Source organism: Ovis aries, chromosome 13 (assembly GCF_016772045.2).
Source record: "Ovis aries strain OAR_USU_Benz2616 breed Rambouillet chromosome 13, ARS-UI_Ramb_v3.0, whole genome shotgun sequence".
Lineage (NCBI taxonomy): Eukaryota > Metazoa > Chordata > Mammalia > Artiodactyla > Bovidae > Ovis > Ovis aries.
In genome coordinates, this window is record NC_056066.1 from 58414004 (window position 1) to 58435450 (window position 21447).

Here is a 21447-nt window from a genome sequence, read left to right on the forward strand (position 1 = left end):
GACTCAGCTCTCTAGGCAGGGACCAGCGGGGTAGAGAGTGAGGAAGGAGAGAATGGGGCAGGGGTGGGGGAGGCCAGCACCCAGCCCTTGGGGCAGGGTGGTGTGTGTCCTCCAGATTCTGGATTCTCGTATCCAAATCCTGGCAGCCACACCAGCTCTCTAGCCACGGGCAGGCAGCTGACTCTCCCAGCCTTGGTTTTCCTGCCTGTGAGCTGGGCACAGTCAACCACCTGTGGGTTGCCAAAAGGATTCAGGGAGAGAATAGGTATAGACTACGGAAAGCCATCAGAAGTGTTCAGTGACAGTCAGTTGTCATGACACTGGGGACAGCCCTAAGTTCAGTGATGGTCAGCTGTCATGACCCTGGGGACAGCCTTAAGTTCAGTGATGGTCAGTTGTCATGACCCTGGGGACAGCCTTAAGTTCAGTGATGGTCGGTTGTCATGACCCTGGGGAGAGCCTTAAGTTCCAGAGCTGAGGGTAATGCGGGGGAGGGTGTGCCTCATTTGATGGAAACATGGGGTCTTTCATCCACAGGCGGGACCCCTAGAGGCAGTGGGCGGCTTTCACAGGAATTGGGGTGGTTTTCTCACCTCCACCCTCCACTGCTTGCTCAGCTTTCCCACGGGCATGGGGCTGAGGCTTCAGGAGCTGGGCGTCTGCCCCACAGTACTGAGCACTTTACCTAAGTCACCCTCTTTCATCCTAGTGGTGGTCTGGGGAGAGGACCGTGGTGATCACACTGTGTGCAGGTGATCATGACCCAGTTACTGCCTAGGGACAGGCAGTGACGAGGAGAGCCAGAGCCAGAGGTAACTGTGCACTGCAACATGTTGGCCTAGTGGGGTCTGCCTGCCTGGAGGAGGCTTGTGGGCAGGGTGGTGGGGGAGCCCTGGCCAAGACATTCCACCTCGAGCTCCCGGGGGGCCACAGAGCCAGAGGCCAACATCACATACAAACCCAAGCCTGGACCAACCATTTAGCCCCGCTGAGTCTCAGTCTTCTCCTCTGTAAAATGGGACTATTAACCCACACCTTGTGGGAGGGTTCTGACCAGGAGGAATAGAGCCAGCACACGGGCGAACATCACGTGGTCTACCCAGGGCAGCGCCCCACTCAAGGACCCTAAATGTGAAAGCACCTTGGGCCGCAAGTCCTACACAAGGTTCAGATGCCCCATGATGACTGCTCACCATACCTGAGCAACACGATGAGGCAGAAACTTCAGCTGCCATCTCAGAACTGCCCCTGGGGAGCCGGGTGACCCTGGGCAAGTTCTGTGCACACTCTCCGATGACAGCCCCAGCTCACCTGGCTGGTGTGAAGGTCGGGAGAGGGACTGAGTCAGTAACAGTGTGCCCAAAGTAACAGTGTGAGTGGGATGTTGGCATACTGGACTCACAGTTACCTGCCAGGAGAGTCTAAGACAGAAACTGCATGATGGACAGTCCCACCTTCCTCCCTAGTAACAAAAGGCTTTCTGTATTCCAGGTAAAAATCCAGCTAAACACCTGTCTTACCCACTCGCCTCTCATGGTTGAGTGTGGCCATGTGACTAAGTTCTGGTCAGTGAGATGGAAGAGCAATGTGCTATTTCTGTGAAACCTCCTTGGGAACTCCCAGCTTGAGGTATTCCTTTCACTTTCCTCCTTCTTCTTTCTGTCTAGAAGTCTGAGGTGATGGCTGGATTTCTGGCAGCCACCTTGTTTCACGTGATGTCTTGAGAAAGTAAGCCATGCACTGAAACAGTGCCATTGGAAATTAGGAGCCTGCTTCTGACGACTGGAGCTTTCATTTAAACACTGCACCTTCTGCTTCAGATTTCTTTTACATGAGAAAAACAAAAAAAAAATGAACTTGTAACTTGCTAAGAACCACTGTTACTGGTTTTTTGTTTGTTTGTTTGTTTTTTGTATATCACTCAGCCTAATTTTAAGTAATGCAGACCCTTTGAGATTGTATATATCCAGAGTCTTGATTGCAAAGGACAGAAAAAAATACAATTAAATTGGGGTAAGTGAAAAAGGAAATGTATTAGCCCTTATAATGGGGAAGTCCAAGGTCTAATTCAGGCACAGCTGGATCGAGGAGCCCCATAGATGTCACTAAGACCTTGTTTTGACTCCTCAGCTCTCTTTCCCTAGTGTGGTCTCTTCATAGGCACACATAGACCTGCCTCTCCACTCCATGCCTTCGCCCCAGCCCACCCCTCCCCCTCCCTCTCCCCCAACCCACCCTTCCCCCAGCCCACCCCTCCCCCTCCCCCAGCAGCTCCAGGCTTATCTGCTCCCAGATTGGCTCCCCAGCAGACAGACAGCTTCCTTCCCTCAAGAGGACCAGTAGGAATCCAGAACTGGGTTATATGCCTAACGCTGAACCAATCACCGAGGCCCCTCTCACTACACTGCCTGCTGGGGATGTAGCAGAGCAGGGACAGAGCCCTGGTCTCGGGGGACTGTTGTGGCCCCTTTCTCAGTGAGGCTCAGGGAGGCAGAGACCTGGCTGAGCTCACCCTGCCAGCCTCAGCGGGCACCAAGGCCCCGGATCAGGCATAGGCCCTTCGCCTCCATGGCAGAGCACCTCCCACCGCCACGCCTCAGCGGCCCAGGCCTTGGTGACTCCACTTCTGTGTCTCAGTTTCCCCATCTGTGCAAAAGGCCATCTGAGTGTCCCCTCGTGGGTAACCAACCATCCAGGAAAAGCGCTCGCACACAGCGCCCGAGCCAGGTCAGCCCGTGGATGTCGGCAGCCGTATTTACTGTCCTCGTTTATAATCATCATCAGGGCATCCCAAGTGCACGGACCACTGCCTGCTGCCCTCAGCGTGCTCCTGCCCTGCACTAAGTGACCTGACTCTGGAAGCTCGCTCTCTGGGGTTTACCACTGTCCAGAGCCCTCAGTCCCGGCCCCCAGGAGGATGTGTATGAGGCCTCGAGGCTGGTCCCAGAGGCTGCCACCAGCCGATAGCGACAGGAAATGGGCTGGCTGCGAGTGGCCCTCCAGATAACCCTGGCAGCACTCGCCACCCACCCCCAGCCCTTATCAACAGCAGCAAATGTCTTCTCAGAGCTGGGAGCCCCGTAGTGACCTTCATGACCCCTTGCAGTGTTTGCAAACTAAGACCCAGATGGAGGGAGAGAGGCAAGGGGCAGGGGCAGGTGTGAGGGGGCATCAGGGGTCCCTGGTGAGACAAGGAAACCCTGCCTGGCAGGATCTCACCTGATTTGACCCCGGGAACCTTGACCCTTCCCTGGGCAGAGGCTGGGGACCTAGACCACAGAAAGGGGGAATTCGTAAATCTCAGAATCAAATGGACTGAAACAGACCCAAAGCAATCCCACGGCGACCCCAGGACAGCACAGGGAAGGTGGCTCCCAGTCTGCCTCAAGCCACCTCCCTGAATCAGGGTAAGTCATCTCACTTCAAAGCCAAAGGCTAAGCACGTGGAGTTGTCAGTGGACCTGGGGTCAGACCCAGCCACCCAGCTCTGGGCAGGCGCTACGCTCCTCATGCATCATCTGTCTGTTCCCTGCGGACACTGTGGCAGCTCTGGCCTCTGTCCACCCCACCCCTCCCCTGGCCCCAGCTCCTCTCGTCTCAGATCTGCCCAGCACACTCCAGCCTGGATGGATGGTTCCAAAACTCCCGCTGGTGTCCTCTGCCAGAATCAAGTTCCAAATGCTGGCAGGCCTCAGTTTCCCTGCTGTGCCTGGCACAACACTACATGTGGGGGACATACAGGACACAAAGCAGATGCCCCCCTGGTGTCAGTGTTCCAGTGGGGGTGGGACAGGGTCAGGTGAGGTTACACCAGACAGGGGACACAGTTCAGCTGTCTGGACTGAGACTGGGGCCAGAGGAGGCTGCTGGGACAAAGATGCACTAGGAGCTGGAGGAGTCCAGCAGGTAAAAGCTGGAGGATTCGACAGCAAGTGCAAAGATCCTGTGGTGGGCTCTGGTGTGGCCTTCCAGACCATGGTGACAGCTTTGGCTTTTTCCTCATGGATGATGCGGAGCCACAGAAGGTTCTGAGCTGGGGGAGCAGGGAAGCCCACTGATGTCAAACAGGGCCCTCTGGCTGTAAGATGCAGACCATGGACCGCCAGAGGACAGGGGCAGAAGCAGCGAAGGGGCCACTGCAAGGGTCCAGGAGAGAGGAAGGCAATGCTGCACCAGGGCCGGAAACAGAGGGGGGGCCAGGGAGTGGGCTGACAAGAGACAGGCTTAGCAGGAGTTGCACACGAGGGTGAGGGAGGAGTTCAGAGTGACCAGAGGGAGACTGGCTCGCCTACCGTGCAGGAGGTAAATGGGGGAGATGGCACAGACGTACAAGCTCTGCAAAGGTCCAGGAGGACAAGCAGCCTGGTGCCTAGAGAGTGACTGTCCCGAAGTAGGCCAACCCTCGACCTCCGAGCTCTTCTCAGACTGGCTTCCCCACCAGGAGCACCCACCTCATTTCCCCAGATCACCAGGAGGAACCCCTCCCTTCAGCTGCTCTTGGTGCCTCCTACCTGTTCAGTCCTCCCCTCCCGTTCCCCAGGGCATCGACCGCACTGTGCCGAGCTCACCAGGCAGTGGGCGTCTCTGCACTGTACCCCTCCCCCCACCCAGACTGTGCTCACAGCATGCTCACTGGTCTCTGCTGCCCCCTCAGCCCCGCCACCTCCTACGCTCACCTGCCACCCTGCCTCCCCTCACCAGCCTCTCCAGCCACCTGGGCTTTGGCACCTGCTGCTCCTCTGCCTGGAACCCAGGCCTCCTCCTCCATCACCTGGTAATACATTCTGACCGGTATATGACATCACTGTATTTGCATGTTTCCTGCGTCCCCCTCACTGCTTTGCATGCTTGCTGTGTGCCCCTACTAGACTCTAACCCCCCCGGGCAGGACTGCATGCTTTGTTTATGACTACTGCCAGTGCTTTGCATGGGACCTGGCATACAACAATTTCTTGAAATGAATGAATGAATGAGGGAGCAATTGAGGGGATGAGCAAATGAACCTCCCTTTCCAGCCTTCACACTCCTTCCAGAAGGCCTCCATGATCTCCCACGGCTGACGGGGCGGTGGAAGAGGCTGGGACTCCCCCGAGACGGGACCCCCTTACTCACACACCCTAGACATCTCTTCTCCACCCTGACTTGTGCCTGGCTGCCAGTGCCCCAAGGGTGGGCGGCCTGGATACCTGCTCCTCAGCTCTCTTAGCAGGTGCCACCCAGGTTCCGCCAGCAGCGCCCAGCTTTCCCTTCCATGAGGCTCCAGTGGCGCTATCAATGACAACACCCTACCCAACCCCCTGACCTCTGCCCCTAGGGCCCTGCTCCCAGCACATCAACAATGCTGAGCCTGGTTGCTGTGGGGGTCAGAGGCGCCCCCTTTGAGGGGAAAAAAACCACAGACCCATTTTTTCTTTAAAGAAAACAAGTTTTATTTTTTATAATCAGAACATTCTAATAAAAATATTATTATAATATTAGCTACCTTTACTTTCTGGGCTTTGACTCTGCACCAGGCGTGCAGCAAAGCCCACGTACGTCAGCCCCGAGGCCTCCCGCGTCCCTGAGGTAGGTCTGAAGGAGCACCCCAGTGCCCCCAACCTTCCAGCCCGCCCGCCCCTCATCTCTCCCCCGCTCCTCCAGGGCGAGGCCCCATCGTGGTGTGTGTGAACCGCCGCCTCCTCTCCCTGAGCTCCCAAGGCAGGCAGACATGTCTCAGCTCAAACCCGCAGGTTGTATACAGCAGGCGGCACTATGGGGGTGGGGAGTGGGGTGAGGACCACCCGGTGCTCTGAGCCTCTATCCTGCCAGCCGGCAGGGATGTGGTGGTCCAGCCCCTCAGCCAGCACTCCCTTCATGGCCTCAGGGAGCGGGCCAAGCTTAAGACAACTCACTGTCAAGATGCCCACCTCTGAGGAGCTCGGGCTGGCAGACACTTATCAGAAGAACACCACCAATATCTCTTCAGGCGGACGAGCCATTGACCAAAGCAAGTCTCAGAATCAAAAAAACAGGTTTCGGATTCTTGGCGATGGGAGTCTCCATTGAAAAAATAGACTGAAACTCTGAAATCATCTTAGTAGCAAAACAACAATGATAAGAAAAAGCCGCAGTGCTTCAATGGAAAGGACCATGGCTGGCTGCCCCAGGCGCTGGTCACCGGGGGCCCTGCCATACCTGGGAGCCTGGGGGGTCGGAGTGCGCCCGGGCCAGCATGTAGACAATGGGAATTCCGGGGGTGGGAGAGCCCCCACCTGCGGTTCACAGTCATGCGGATGGAGCGACAAAAGTCAATGCACCTCGCAATCCTGGGCTTCCCTGGAGCAATAAGGCCTCTCTGACGGGACCCAGAGGGCGGTCAGGGTTTACGGAGGGTCCAGAAGTCGCCGCCGGGTGCTGGGGGAACTGCCTGCGGGCTCCTAGGGTATGGGAGGGTGGGGACGGTGCGTGTGTGACATTCAGGCTGATCTTCGATTAACTTTCGGTCATTCAAGTCCTCCCTCAAGACATGACGTCCCAGGTGTAAAGAGCAGTGGTCTCTGGGCCATCCAGGGTGCCGGTGGGGTCCTGCGGGGTCCCCCGAGGCCCAGGGGTGGCTGTGCACCCCTGGACCCAGCTGGTGCCCACCCAGCCCACAGTGACGGGGCCGTGGTCGCAGGCGGGGGCAGCCTCACTGCATCCGGTCAGGCTGCAGCTGTGGAGGCTGGTACTGCAGGAAGGTGGTGCCCGTGGGAGCCGCGGCCGAGAGGGCCTGGGGCACGGCGGCCGGGTAGCTGTAGCCCACGAAGCTGGCGGCTGTGGCGGGCGAGGCGGCATATGGGTACTGGTCATAGGTGGCCGGTGGGTACTGGGCATAGGCCGGGCTGGCCGGCGTGTACTCGATGTAAGGCGAGGACAGAGGTGGAACCGGGGCAGCCGGGATCACCACGCTGGGCTGGACGATGGCTTGTGGGTAGATGTAGTGGGGGGTCAGCCTGTGGGGCCAAGCAGAGAGGGTCAGGGTCGGGTGACAGAGCAGGGAAACACAGCTGGCTCCAGGGTGGAGTGGAGGAGCTGGGACTGCTGGGCAATGCTGCGTCACCCTCCTGTGTCTCCACTTCCTCATCTGTAAAATGGGTGCAGTCTGAGCAATAAGGCTGCTCCCACCACAGGGCCGTGGCACTGGCCACGCCCACAACCTGCACAGCACTCTCCCAGAGACCCACAGGGATCCCACCGGCCTTCTTCAAGTCTGTACTCAAAATATCTCCTCAGTGAACCCCTCCAGGAACCCCCCTCAAACCACCCTACACCCCAAACACCATCCATTCCTGACAGGAGCAACAGCATGACTACCTGGGGGCGAGAGGGAGTTTAAAAATGATTAGCAATTTCAGAACCAGTGCATCAAACCCAGCACAACCCTTCCGAGCACAAGTCCCATGTGATCACCTAGGGCACAGATCCACGAAGCCAGCCCTGTCCCCACCCCCACTTCCCTACTCATCTTCCAACATCTTGCCACGTCCCCAAGTGACACCTGCGCAACTTACTTATTTCCCACATCTGTCTCCCCCGACTAAAACGTCAGCCACCTATGAATTGATAACACAGAACTTGGCACCCATCATGGGCTCACTTGCTGAGTGAACGAAGAAAACAATGAACAGAAGTATAACTGGATGGTGGTACTAAGAGCAAAGATGACGGCCAAGCCTTAGGGACAGGGCCCAGCAGCCCGGTGGCCACGTCTCACATTAGACTAACTGGTGAACCTTCCCCTAGAGTGGCTCTCATAATTATCTCAGTTTACAACAAACACTGGGCTCAGAGGCACCTCACCCACAGTACCAGAGCAGACGGAATGGGATGTGGCCCCTGGGCGTCAGTCTGAGAGCTGTGACCTGCACCTAGCACTCGTCGCACCCGGCAGGCTGCCCACTGTGGGTGCTGTGCATGCCACGCACCCAGCCCTCCACCACAGGGGTGATCCCGCACATCACCAAAGGGGAAAGTGAAGCTCAGGAAGGCAGTATCAGCAGGTGCCTCCTCTGCCAGCCAGCGCCCAGCCCCATAGCCAGTCTGCAGCAGGGGTGGGCACAAAGCCACCAGGGCGGGGCATCAGCTCCTCATCCTCCTCTCAGACCTGCTTGAGGTACACAGGACGGGGCCTCTACACCTGTAAGACAGGCCCGGGAACCCTGTCCTGCCACCCTTCCATTTCAAACAGAAGCTGCTTGGAAAGCAAAAGGGAAAATGTTCCCTCCTGGGAATCCCACAGGCGTGGCAGGGCCAGAAACTGGGTCAGCTAGAGGACAGCAAGCAGGGCCCTGGAAGCCAGGTTCCCTCCCCTGCCAGGCCCCTCAGCATCCAGGAGCCCTTGCTCCTGAAAAAAGGCGGGGCTCAGTGGGTCCCGGCCGCCCCCCTGGGAACACAGAAAAAGCAGAGAAACCCCAGTGTCATCCATCAGGACAAAGCAGTGCCCAGGGTTCCCCAGACCAGCCCACGGGGCAGCAGGACAAAGTCCAATCTCACCCTCAAGCCACTCCCTCTCCACGCTGCCGGGAGAGAAAACCAGGCCACAGAACAGACATGCTGTTTATGCAGAACTGTTATATTTATACCGAACGGTAATAATGTTCACTAAAAAAATCAAATGTGTGTTTATACCAGTGCTAAGGATGGGTGAGGTGGAATCGTATGAAACTGCCATTTTCACGGGTCCAAGAAGTTGAATGACAGCAACTTTATGTGGCCCGATGTTTTGAATGCAAAGAAAAGGCCGGGAAGGGGGCTGTGGAGCGGGTAGGGGGGTGGGCAGTTGGTGCATGTGGGTCTGAGTATCTCTATGAGGCAAACAGACTCACAGGCAACAGAAGAGATAAGAAGCACTATTCGCACCAGCCACAAAGGAGAAGCAACCCAAGCTCCCGTCTAAGGATGAATGGGTTTCCACACTGCGGTGTATGCATGCCAAGGAATGTTATTCTGCCATAAAAAGGCGTAACACGCTGACACATACCACCACTATGCGGATGAACCTTGAGGACACGACGCTGGGTGAAAGCAGCCAGAAGTGAAAGGCTCTGGACTGCACAATTCCACGCATGGAAACCTCCACAGAAGCGAGTCCAGAGAGAAAGTGGTCATAGTGCAGGGGCTTCAGGAAGCAGGAGAGGGGAAGGGGCGCTATGTGGTCTCCTCCTGGGTGACGCAGAAGTTCTGAATCGGATGGTGGTGATGAACACACAGCTTTGTGAAAATGCTTAATGCCCTAAAACGGCAGATTTTAGGTTATGTGTACTTTACCCAGGGCTCCTCTGTGATTCAGCAGTAAAAAACCTGTCTGCCAATGCAGGAGACACAGGAGATGTGGGTTCGATTCCTGGGTCAAGAAGATTCCCCTTGAGGAGGGTATGACAACCCACTCCAGTATTCTTGCCTGGAAAATCTCATGGACAGAGGAGTCTGGTGGGCTTCAGTCCACAAGGTTGCAGAGTTGGGCAGGATTGAGTGACTAAGTACTGCCTCACACCTTACCACAATAAAGCACACACACGCAAGAAGTAATCCTGAGCCAGGGGTGAACCATCCAGTGAGGGCAGAGTTGAGGTGGGGACAGGTACCACAGCCTCGTGGACACAGCAGCAGACCCCACCCTAGGGGTGAGAGCCTGGGCACACCTGGCCAGTCCCAGAGCAGCCCCAGTTGCCCCCGGCCAAGAAGTTCTCACACTGGATCCCCTCATCCCTGCTATTTGCCCTCCTAGGTGGCAGCACCCCTATGGTTGCCATGGCGACCCACTCCTGCTTGTCAGGAGGTCAGACAGCTTCCTGTAGGAACCTGCACACTGGCCCCAGGCCAAGCTCTCTCCCCCTTATTAGAGGTTTCTGCTGTCCACCCCCTCCTGCTTCTCTGGTGGGAACAAGAGCCCTGAACGGAGTAGGGCCTGGGTTCGAATTCCACCTCTGCCTCCCCAGGCTTCTCTCCTGTCTGTAGGTGTGCTCTGGGCCAGGACACAGCAGTGAGAAGACTACACAGCCCCTGGCCTTTCAGAGCTCGGAATCCAGGAGGAGGAGAGACACACAAACATGCCAAGCCGCGGACCAGAGTCGGGAGTGGTTAGGGGAGGCTTCTTGGAGGAGGGGGCAGCTGCTTGGAGCCTGAGCTCCTGGTCCATCTCCCCCACTGGACCTCACATGAGTGGTGGAGGCTCTGCCTGGCACCTTGCCCAGGCCCACGGATGGGGAAGGGGCTGGGCATTTGGTGCTGACACCAAGAGAGAAGAGGGGCCACACCAACAGTTCCATTTCTTGATATCCAGTCTGCCCACAGGAAATCACTTAAGTATTTACACAGAAGTATATGAGGACTTGAGAATCCAGAGCAAACACATTGTCCCTTATTTAAAAGGGTATGTGATACGAAGCATATGAGTTTGCCTTTTGGGTCTCAGCTTAATAACTTAATAATTTGATAATTTAATAAATTGGTAACAATGGAAACAGTGCCATCTATTTCACAAGATTGTGATAATTTTAAAAGCTATCATATATTTAAAAAACCAGGCAGGAAAAAAGTAAAACAAGCAAGGAACTAATACCTGGTCAATATTCTGTGTCTATTTCTTGGGTATCCACTATGTGACAGACACTTTCTTTTCACCTTCATGGAGCACTTTTATTTTCAGTCTAATTATTAAAAAAAAAAAAGAGGAGCCCCAGCTGTCCAGTCCCCTCCCTAAAGAGAAGGCAGTGGTGACGTGAGGGAGCAGATCTCGGTGCAGTGCTCCAGAAACCCCAGCACATTCCTGAGGGTGAGGTTCTGGAAGTTTTGAGCCCAGAACTTCTCCCAACACAGGCAAGGACACCCCCGCTTCAGAGAGCAGACAGCCAAGTCTGATGGGGTCTGGGAACCTGCATCCGACAGGCCCCCGGGGATGCAGGTGGACGCTGCACCGCAGAAGTACCACCCAGACCAGGCACAAGCTGTCCGCGCAGGAGACGTACCCAGGGCGCGGAAATGGCAGGATTCTGGCCATGCCTGCCGCAAGGATGCCAGCCAGGAGAGCCAGCATGCTCACCAGGTTTCCGACACTCGGCACCGTGAGGACCACCGTGAGCCTGCTGGGGATGCTCAGACATGGTGGGTGAGTAAGCTTCAGGGTAGGAGGAAGGGGGGTTCCCACTTCCTGGCCTGCAGGGACACTGTGAGTCTCCATCTGTTCATCTGTGTCCCTCAAGCACCCTGTCCCACCGTTCACTCTGTGAAAAGCCAAAGATAACATATGAAGCATTTCACAGCCAGAAAATAGGTGCTGATGTTGCCCCATTTCTCAGGAAAACTTAGGCCCCAAGAGGCCAAGGGACTGGCAGTCACACAGCCAGGAGACAAGAGCAGGGCTCTGCCGCTGTGCAAGCCCTGCAGAGTCAAGGGGGAGGAAGCTATGAAGCTCCCCCCAACAGGGGGCTGGGCCCCTCAGATCTGCATTCAAGTTACAGAGCTTCCATAAGCCTCAGTTTTCCCATCTTTAAAACGGGTCTGGCAGAAGCTGACCTCAGGGCTTGAGAGCAGAGATCCTCTACCAGACCAGCATTTCTCAGCCGCAGTGACTTCACCCCAGGGGCCACTCTGCATGAATGTGACATTTCTGGCTGTCACCTGGCAGGTAGGGAGTGCCACTGGTGGAGGCTGGGGACACTGCTAACATTCCACAGCACACAGGACGGTCCCCCTACAAAGAATTCACCAGCATCATGCTGAGGTCAAGACGGGCTGTAAACTACAAGGCAAAAGGCTGATACAAGGAGTCCTAACCACTGTCCCAACCAGAAACCCACACAGGGGGCTGGGGAGGAGGCCAGGTGGGAGCCGAGGAGCCGAGCTGGCACATGAACACAAACACTCAGGAAGGAACAAACACACACACATATACGCACCCACCAGAATCTCCAGTGAGAAGGAAAACCCAGCCAAACCAGTGGCTGGCCCCGTCTGAGCATAGCCCTCTGGATCCCTCCCAGGCCTACACACCACAAAAGGGGGGCATCTCGGACACCTGGCACCAGGACACAGGGTGCGTGTGCCCAGCGGGTTCCTCGGCGCCCCACCTGCTCCTCAGAAAGGTCAGCTGCCGCTGGCCTCCACGCGCTCCATCTACAGGCTTCTGAAGAGGGCGCAGACTTGGCACGTTCTGTCCCAAGACTGGACATGCTTCTCTGTGCACAGGGCCTTTGCACCTACTGTTCCGCTGCTGGCAGGCTCCTTCCCACAGCTCAAGCACCTCCACAGAGGCCTTCCCTGACCACCACCCCCTCACCTCCTGCCCACCGCTGGCCATACTTCCTTCCTACAGCCTCAAACCACTCTGTCATCCACCTGTCTTCCCGAGGGCAGGGACATGGCCTGGACCGCTCAGTCCCCAGCACCGAGCCCGCACCAGCCGAGAGCCAAGGGCCTTGCTGGCACTGGGTGCAAAAGGGGCTTCCTCCAGGGCCCCGCTGCTTTCTGAGCTGGGAGTCTCGGCCCTCGGAAGGCAGCAGAAGCAGCAGCCCGACCTGGAATGGCCATTGGGGCCAGCACAGCTTTGCTCGGCAACTCACAGCCATGAACCCTAGGGAGGCAAGAACCACAGCCTCCGTTCAAGTCTGACTCTGCACCTGTCAGCCTCAGTACTGTCCTGGGGGCTGGGGCTGCCCTCTTTCCGTACCCCCAGGGACCTCAGCAGCACCAATGACCCCTCCTCCTAGAGCCTGAGGAAGGGCAAGAACATCCCACCCAGCCAGGACAGACAGAAGGCCCTCCCAGCCCAGCCCCACGGAGGGCAGACCAGAGACCCGGAGGGAAAAGCAAACCAGCAAGCAGGACAGTTAGTGGGTCAGAACCTAAAAATCAGGTGACCCAACGCCTAGGCCAGGACTTGGGCAAAACAAACCCACAAAACCCCAGACTGTGGGAAGTGGAGGGGGCTACAGCCAGCCAGGCTCAAAAGGCCAGGCCATCCTGGAGGGGCACGTGCTCAGGTTGAGCAGCCCCTGCTGAAAGGGCGATGGCAGAGATCTCTGCCTGGACCCACACGCCCAGGGTGAGCAGTTCCCAGCCAGGAGCGACCCAGCTGTCTTGGGCCAATGGAGACCGGGGTGTAGGACTGAGAACCCCGAGTCTAGATCTCGGCCACGACTGCCCCAGTCCCTCGGCCCTCTCAGGCCTGTTTCCCTGTCTGTAAACCAAGGGTGACACAGAGAGCAATAGAGCCTCCCTGGGACCACTGGAGGCAGAAGTCTAGGGGTCTGATCAGCAGCGTCTGGGGACTCCTGGGCAGGTGGGGGTGGAGGGGGGCAGCTGAGGGAGCTGGCGCCAGGAGACAGACGGCCTCATACCCCACACACTCAGAGTGAAACTCCCAGCGCAAAGGGATGGGTTGCCGTCCCAAGCGCTTACTCTGTGAACGCACGGTCACCCTCGAAAATAAAAATAAAAAAGGCAAATGAGCCCATTTCACTTTTTCTGTTCTCTGGAGGTTTGGCCTGATAGGCCGGAGAAGTCGGCAGCTGCTGGGGTACAACTCAGGATTCTTAGGCCAGGGAGGGCCCCCCTAGGACTTCCCAGAAGGGGGCCTCCAGGCTCTCTGGGGCCACTGGATCAGAGCAGGTGCGATGCATCCCCCGTGGGGCAGTGCCAGGCCCTGACTTGGCCTCACCACCGGAACCTGTCCAAACCCAAACACCGGCCCTTCCCCCCAGACTGCAGCCTCCCTCACTGCCAAGGCCAATCGAACTGCCGTGAGCTCAGGCCCAATGTTCTGGAATCCTCTTGGACTCCCTTCTTTCGCACGTTCTTTAAATGTACACAGAATCCCACAACTCCACACCCCTGTGCTGGTCCAGGCAGCCACCATGCCCCCAGGGGCTCAGGCCCACCCGGCAGCCAGAGAGGCTCTAAAGATGCAAGTGACTCGGCTCTCACATGTTCAGGGCCCACAGAAGCCCCACATGACTCAGAGTAAAATCCAAACGCCCCCACTGGACCACTAAGGCCCTACGTGAGCTGAGGCCACCCTGCTGGGTCCGTGACTCCCCTCAATCTCCCACTTCCTCCCACCAGTCATACCAGCCTCCCATGGGCTGCTCCCTTCCCCCCAGGAGCACCAGTCACCACCTCTGCCAAAGTCCTGTAATCACAAGCAGGACCAGGGCTCCCTTCATCCCAAGCTGCCACAAATCGGCATACGTCCTTTGAACAAACTGAATGAATGAGAGCAGGGCTTCCTCCCCACCCTCGACGTGGGAGGGGTCGGAAGAATGATCCAGGTGACCCCCCAGCACTCTGCAGAGTGCTCATCATATCCACGCAGTAGCTGGGGAAATGGAGACTTGAAGACGAAAGGTCATCACAAGAACAAGGGGTCACCCAGGCAAGTCATGGGGCTCCCAGGCTCCTCACACGGCCTCCTCCCGCTGCAGCGTGAAGGGCCTGGCCCATCTGGGAGCCCCCCCTCCTACACTCCTACCCACCCATGGGTCCAGGATGCCCGCATCAGCCTGAGCGTGGTCAGGCCTCTGCCCTGCAGCCCTCAGTACAGGGTCCCTCCTGCCAGGGCGGCTGGCGGGGAGCTCGCCCTTGGACGAGAACCCAAGAACCACCCGGAGGCCGGTGTCTGTTACAGCAGACAGCGACAAACAACAGGTGCGCACGGGCACCCGCGGGGAGGGCCACGCGCCGGCCCACGCCTCGCTCCAGTGAGAGCCAAACAGGAAGCAACGGGGTGGGGAGGGGCAGGACCACCCCAGACACCCTGAAAGTAAAAACAAGCCATGTGATGCTACACAGGGAAGGTACAGGCTTCCTCTCTGCCCCCCCGCAAAGCCTCCATTCTGACCTCACTTCCTGCCACACCTCCAAGGTGCTGGCCCCCACCCCCTGCCCCCGGCCCAGGTGCTGACCCCCATTCTAGGCACTACAACTACTCCTGGCTTTATTTATGTCATATCATGAGCTAACAAGGCTCTCCAGGTATAGTACAGGAGGCCCCCTGCAGTGTCCCCAGTGGTGATGTCTCACAACACAACATGCCACCAAGCCCAAGAGTCCATAGCAGGCATGCTGCTCTTAGCTGGCTCCCGGCCCTGCTCTGATTTCACCATCTGGGGGTGTCCTAGGGTGCAAGTCTATGACTGTCATACTCGCAGAGCACCCTCCCTACCCTTACATCATGACACAGGCCTGTCCTGCCCCCACGAGGCCCCCTGCCAGCCAGCTGCTCTGTCCAGCTGTACCCATCACATGTGCAGACGGATTTCTAATGGTCTAGCATCCCTGCCAGAAAGTGAGACGGAGAACCAACCACATCTTTCAAAGTATCCAGCACGTGTTCAATAAATACTTGAGGAACAAAGCATTTGGGAACAGCTCATTCCCTTCTGCCCAGTCCCGTGTGCTCCATGCTACTGAGAAACAGACATCTTCCTATCACCCTGTGGCCCCCCCGCGGCCCCCTGGCTGGGAAGGTACCCACGACCTGATGACAACAAGGGCAGCAGGTCTCAACCGGGGCACTGGGGACCGTCACAGAGACAGAGAAGGGGCCCGGAAACCTTCAGCCAAATGGAGTGTGCAGGTGCCGAGGGAGGAGATCCTGGGCTCTGGTCAGTTCTGTGGGTTCTGGCTCTGACTTGTCCGAGAGCTGGCCAGACAGCGGTGCTGGGGCCTCGGGGAAGGAGGGAGGGTGCTGGAGCCCCCGACTCAGGCTCCAGTGCCTGTGCCATGCACGTTCAGCTCTGGCAAGTTTCCCCGCACCCAGCACCTGCACAGGTGGAAGGGGCAACAGACTGTGGCCGAGCCGCTGTGAGATGAGTCACTGTGCACCCGTCTTTCCGTGGGCCAGGCCCTCATCGCACGGCTCTGCATGCAGGCGCAGGCCCATCCCCACTCAGCCCTGCGAGGTGGCACTGACACGATCCCCACCCTGCAGAAGGGGAGAAGGGGGTGGGCCTGACCCCGAGCCTGGTCAGGCTCCCAGGGCCTCGCTCTGGCACGAAGCCTGACTGATACCCATTGGCCATCGGACCCTGTCCTGTCATCTGGGCCCGAGGGCTTGGCTTGCTCCCAGCACTGAGTGGGGCTCATGGTGGACAGGTATGAAGCCCACAGTGAGTCCCCCTTAAGAAGCTGGGGTCGGGGGAGATGAGCCTAGAGAAGCAGGTAACCCTTCAAAACTACCCCAAGGAGAGGCTCCCAGCGTAGTTGGGTCCAGGACACACCTTAGCTCCTACCGGCCTCAGGCCCAGCCTGGACAGACAGCTGGCTGTCAGACAGCGCTGACACCAGCCGAGAAGCCCCTTCCGAGCCAGACCCAACGCTCTGCCTGGACCCGTGCCTGTAGGCTGCTGACTGTCCCACCCGGTGGGCCGCTCGGCAGGGTGGTCTCTGGCTGTAGTTGTCTCCCCCTGAGACCGGCCACCTGCCCCCTCCCAAAGAAGTCTTCTCCAGACCCAAGCCTCAGCCGTCATGAATGTGACGGAAATGTCCCACTCAAGGTAGACCCTGAAAGACCCTGTTCCTGAAGAAAAGATAAACCGGGGAGGAGGAACCCAAGCAGAAAACAGAACGTCATAGTCCTTTGGCAAATCTTCCCACCCCAACATTTATGACCCAGCCAGGCGAGGATTCCGCAGTGGCCGAGCCCGGGAGTTGGGGGTCTGGGGTCTTTGGAGCTGCTCTGGGCACAGGAGTGAGGTGGGAAAGCCTAGGGAAAGTTCCGCCGGGCAGGAGAGGGGTTAACGGGTTCACAAACCCTGGGCTGCCCAGGCCTCCCTGCCAGCCTGGAGCTGACACAACTGACCGCTGAGTCAGGCCCGACCGGGCTCCCGGGCCCAATTGTTTGTAAAGACAAAAGGGACGCTGACGGCCCAAGTCTCCAGCCAGGCGGGCGGGCGCTGGGAGGAGACAGCTGACCCCGAAAGCCTGGCCGAGGCCCCTCCTGCCCCTGGGTCTCAGTGCGGCCTGGTGGGAGGCGACCATCCACCAGCCGCTGGAAAAGGCACAGCTGGACTGTCCCTCCGACCCCTTGTCCCTGTTTGTCGACTGTCCTTCCACCCCTTGGCAACCAGCAAATAGAGCCTCTGCATCGTCATGGGTCTTAAATGGCCGGCCAGCAGATTCAGTTACAAAACATTGTCCCCAGCACTCAGGAGCACGTGGCAGTGAAATCTGAGTGACCCCTGACCACCCTCCCATGGGCGACACTCTGAGGACCGTGGGGGAAACCGTCTGGGCACCCTTCCCACCTCCCACCCCAGAGAGCAGAGGCTGAGAGCACGGGGCCAGAGCCAGCTTGTGGAGGTTCAAGTCCCCTCACTTCAGCCACCCTGGATGGGTCATTAACTGTTTTTAACCTCTCTTCGCCCGTTTCCACACCTACGAGGGAGGGATGATGTCCGTCCCAGCCTCAGAGAAGTGCCACAAGGGTGTGGAGCACCTAGCCCCGTGAGCCGGCACTGCCTTCTGTGGTTATTATTCTCATTTTCCAGATGAGGAAATGGAAGGCTCAGGAGGAGGAGACATCACTTTTCAAGGAGGACCTCACTGGTAAAGTGACAAAGCCAGGATTTGAACCCAGGTCCACAGGCTCGAGTCCCAGATATCAGGACTCTGATACAGTCCCACAAGCAGCTGTAATGGGTCAGAACAGAGCTCAGGCCCGAGCGGAAAGCCACGGAGGCATTTTAAGCAGAGGAGAGCTGCGTGTGCTCAAAGCTCACACCCGGATCTCAGTGCTAGCTCCTGTCCCAGCCCCTGCCCCAGGAAACAGAACCAGGACTGTGAAAAGTGAGGAACGCCCTCCCCGTGTGGCCTGAACCCAAACAGGAAGAACCTGGGTGACAGCAGGAAGATGGGGGTGTCCCCAAACACCTTCAAAGACGCCTACAGACATAGATGAAGCAGATCCCAGAGTGGGAAGGAAACCAGAGCCCCCTGCTCCCGGCTGCCCTCCAGGCTTCCTCCCAGGAGGACACACAAGGCACTGGGCTCACACACAGTCTCTGACCCACAACGGGGAGGCACTGGACAGCCGCAGAGACTGCCTGTCAGGGCAAGGAGACTCGAATCATGGCCAACCTGCCCAGGCCACCAAAGCCCAGCTCCCAACCTGCTCCAAAGCCTGGTCCACAACACCCCAGTGAGCCAGGTGAGCAATCAAATCAAGTCTCTGGGGCAGATACACACACACACATACTTGTAACTTTCAACACAAAACACAGGGCCTGGAATCTGATCTCTGATAAGCTTAAGAAGTTCTACCATCCTAAAAGGGGCTGCCTGTTCTATAAATGGCCCCCCAACACAAACCCCCCATAGTAATCAGCACATTCCCCACACCAGGGCACAGCCGACATCAATCACGGGGCTGAGAAGTCGGCCAGTACGGCAGGCTCCTTTGCGCATCTGAAGTCTGTGTCCTTTCCCAAACAGCTGCCAAGCCTTATTAGATGCTTTAAAAAACAAAAGAGAAGGCCCTTTTGGGTGGAGGAGGGTGGGACACGCTACTCCAAAGCACTTAGACAAAAGGCCCACAGGCTGAGCCCACTTGGGCGGAGACATCTGGCCCTAATCCCAGCTCACCTGCTGCAGCCTCACAAACACTGGACCGGTTGGCAGTGACCTGCTGCCGCCATCTGTTGGGCACTGGAGCAGGTCAGAGAGGCGCCCTCAGAAGAGCCTGGCCCAGCTCCTGGTCGGCAAACACTTCCAGCATGCTCACCTACCTTCCTGGCCTCCACCCACAGAACTCAGAAGGGCTATCACTATCCCATTTTACAGGTGAGGAACCTGAGGCACACAACCAATAAGGGGAAGCCAGGACCTGAATTCAAGCCCTCCGGCTCCAGAGTGCATGTTCCCCGTCTCTCTTCAGTGTGGCCTTCGCCGGGGGCAGAGAAATGCAATCTGCCTTCTCTCCCAGCTGAACCCCTCCCACTCCCACAACATGATCACGCTTCTGAAAGACTGGAGCAAGTGACGGGTCTCAGATAGAGAAAGGGAGCTGCAGACAGTGCCACCAATGCAGGGGGGTCAGCGGTCCTGGGGTGAGAGGCTCCCTCAGACCGAAGGCCACCTGCACGGGGAGACCCAGGAAGCCCACAGTGCCCTGACCTAGTCTCCAAGGGCTGTGCGCCCCCCAGCCCCAGCCGACCACGTCCACTCACCCGTAAGTCCGCTGGATCAAAGTAGGGGGCACCTGCTGCACGCTGATGGCAAAGCCTAAAATGAGAGACCAGTTAGGGAGGGGCCCAGCCTCACCAAGGGAAGACCCCTACAGCCCTCCACCTCTAATCTAAAGGGGTAAACAGCTTCCTCTCCCCTCCTGGACACCTCCACCTGAACCCCAGAACTCCCAGCAAACGGGGGCCCACAGAGCTGAGGGGCAGCAGCCGCTGGGCTAGCGTCCTCCCGAGCTCCAGCTCTGGGACCCACTTCCTCCCTCCGGTGAGGACAGCTGACAAGCGGGTGACCTGCCCTCCTCGCCCTGTCCCACTGGCACATGCTGCTGGAGGAAGGGGTTCGACTTCCGAGCTGGGAGCTGGGGGATGACTGCCCTGTGACGGCTCTCTTGGAGCACATGACAGCCGACTGCTACTCCTGGAGCAGGGCAGGGTGAGGGGGGGCCGCCTCTTCCACCCCGCAGATACCAAGGCTGAATATAGCAACCAGAAGCACAGGAAAGCAGGGACTCTCACCCGTCTGGAGGCTGCGCGGCTTGGCACCCAGATAGGCCAAGTTCACGTTCGCCTTGCGACCATCGATGTTGGGGTTAGGGTCTTTGCAAGCCCTCTCTGCGGCTGCCCGGTCGGCCATGGTCACCTGGAAGAGCACAGAGGCATCAGGGGCTTCCCCAGAAGGTGGGGGAAGCAGAGAGTGGGCTCTAGAGCCCAGGCACCCCGGCATTCACTTCTCCTGACTCCAGGTGCCCGCTACCCAAGGCATCCGCCCAGCCCCCGTCCAGCCTAGGGCCCCCACCCCAAAGCTGCCCTTGGACCCCAGCTCCTCCCTCCGAGTTCAAGCGCTAAGAAACGCGGCCTTGAAGGGCAAAAACAATCCCCGGGGACGACAGCGAAACCCGAAGGGAGGGAGGGGTCCTGGCCTGGCCTACCCGGCCCGTGGGGACCACCAGTTTCCTCACGGGAGGGGTTTGGGGACACCCTAGTTAGAAAAGGAGTAAGAGAAGTGTCTTCAGGCCGACTCTTCAACCGACTCAGGTTGTTTGGGGTGTCTGGGAGTTGCTGGAAAATAAAACACGGGTTGCTCAAAGGCTCCTAGGTGCCCCAGGGTGAAGCCCTGTTCCTCGCTCGCCTGTTGCTCCAGGAAGTGCCGAAAAGTAGCCGGCTGTCCCCAAAACCTCTCCACAAACTTAGAAGAGTTCTAATTGAACAGAGCGGCTCTCCCTTTTAAAGCCGGCGTGGCGTGGGGGCAGGGAGACGGGGTCAGGACCGGCTGCAGCCCGAGAACGGTCAGCAGGTGCCGAGCCGGCGGGAGGCGCCCGGGGCTGGCGTGCGCCCGCCGCTTGACTCAGCGCCCCGGCCGCGATAAGTGCGGGGCGGGAGCGTCCGGCCGCGGGGCCACTTACGAAGCCGTATCCGCGAGACTTGCCCGTCTGGCGGTCGGTGATGACCACGGCCTCCTCGATGTCCCCGAAGCCCTCGAAGTACTTCCTGAGCGAGGCGTCGGTGGTATGGTAGGGCAGGCCGCCCACGAAAATCTTGGTGAACGTGGTGTCCTTCTGCGAGCCGTGCATGGCGCCGGGGGCGGCCGGGGGCCGCGAGAAGCCCGCGCTCGGGGCGCACGGCGCGGGCTGCAGCAGCATGGGGGGCGCCCCGCCGCCTACGGACCCGGGCCGCGTGGGGCTGCGCTCATTGAGGGCGGTGGGGGGGCGAGCGGGGCAGCAGGGGCGCCGGTCTAGCCGCCAGGCCCGTCCACGCGCGGGCCGCTCCCGCCGTGCGCGCCTCACTGCGCTGCGCTGCGCTCCAGCCGGCGTTGCGGGCACCCTGCGCCTCAGCGCCTGCCCCGCGGGCTTTGTAGTCGGCCCCGCCCTGGCCCCGCCCCCGGCCCGCCCAGGCCCCTCCCTATAAAGCCGGCCCCGCCCCCAGCCTCAGCCCCGCCCCGCCCCGGGCGCGCGAGGAGCGCCGGGAAGCGTAGTCCAGGTCCTGCCCCACCGCGTCCCACGTGCGGTGGGGAAGCACTTGGAGCAGGGCGCGCACTTGCGGAGGGGGAACATCCGGGTTTTCTAGGGCACCTGTTCCGTGCTCGCTGGGTTCCAGGCCCCTCTCCTCGTATAGATCACAATCTAGCGAACCAGATGTACACGATTCAGATCGTGTTTAGTGAGTCGGCGTTTCTCCCAGTGCTGCCTCCAGTACAACAACGTATTGAAGGTGAAATGATTTTTGTCTTTACGCGCAGGTGCTAAGTAGTTTC

The 21447-nt window shown here is 58.5% G+C and overlaps 1 protein-coding gene across 3 annotated transcripts in view; it reads right to left on the reverse strand.

The window, feature by feature from the left end:
* Nucleotides 1–21019, reverse strand: part of RBM38 (RNA binding motif protein 38) — a 36581-nt gene extending 15562 nt beyond the window's left edge. For 2 of the 3 annotated variants that reach the window (XM_060396987.1, XM_042229940.2), the window contains exons 1-3: nt 20600–21019; nt 19713–19836; nt 19182–19236 (exon numbers count right to left, since the gene is read on the reverse strand). In XM_060396987.1, the coding sequence (XP_060252970.1) occupies nt 19182–19236; nt 19713–19836; nt 20600–20836 (416 nt within the window). In that variant the 5' untranslated portion in view covers nt 20837–21019. Of the gene's footprint in view, nt 1–5404; nt 6972–19181; nt 19237–19712; nt 19837–20599 lie in introns of those variants that run through there. The other variant, XM_004023341.5, reaches the window with a different exon arrangement.
* Between the last annotated feature and the right edge of the window lie 428 nt (nt 21020–21447).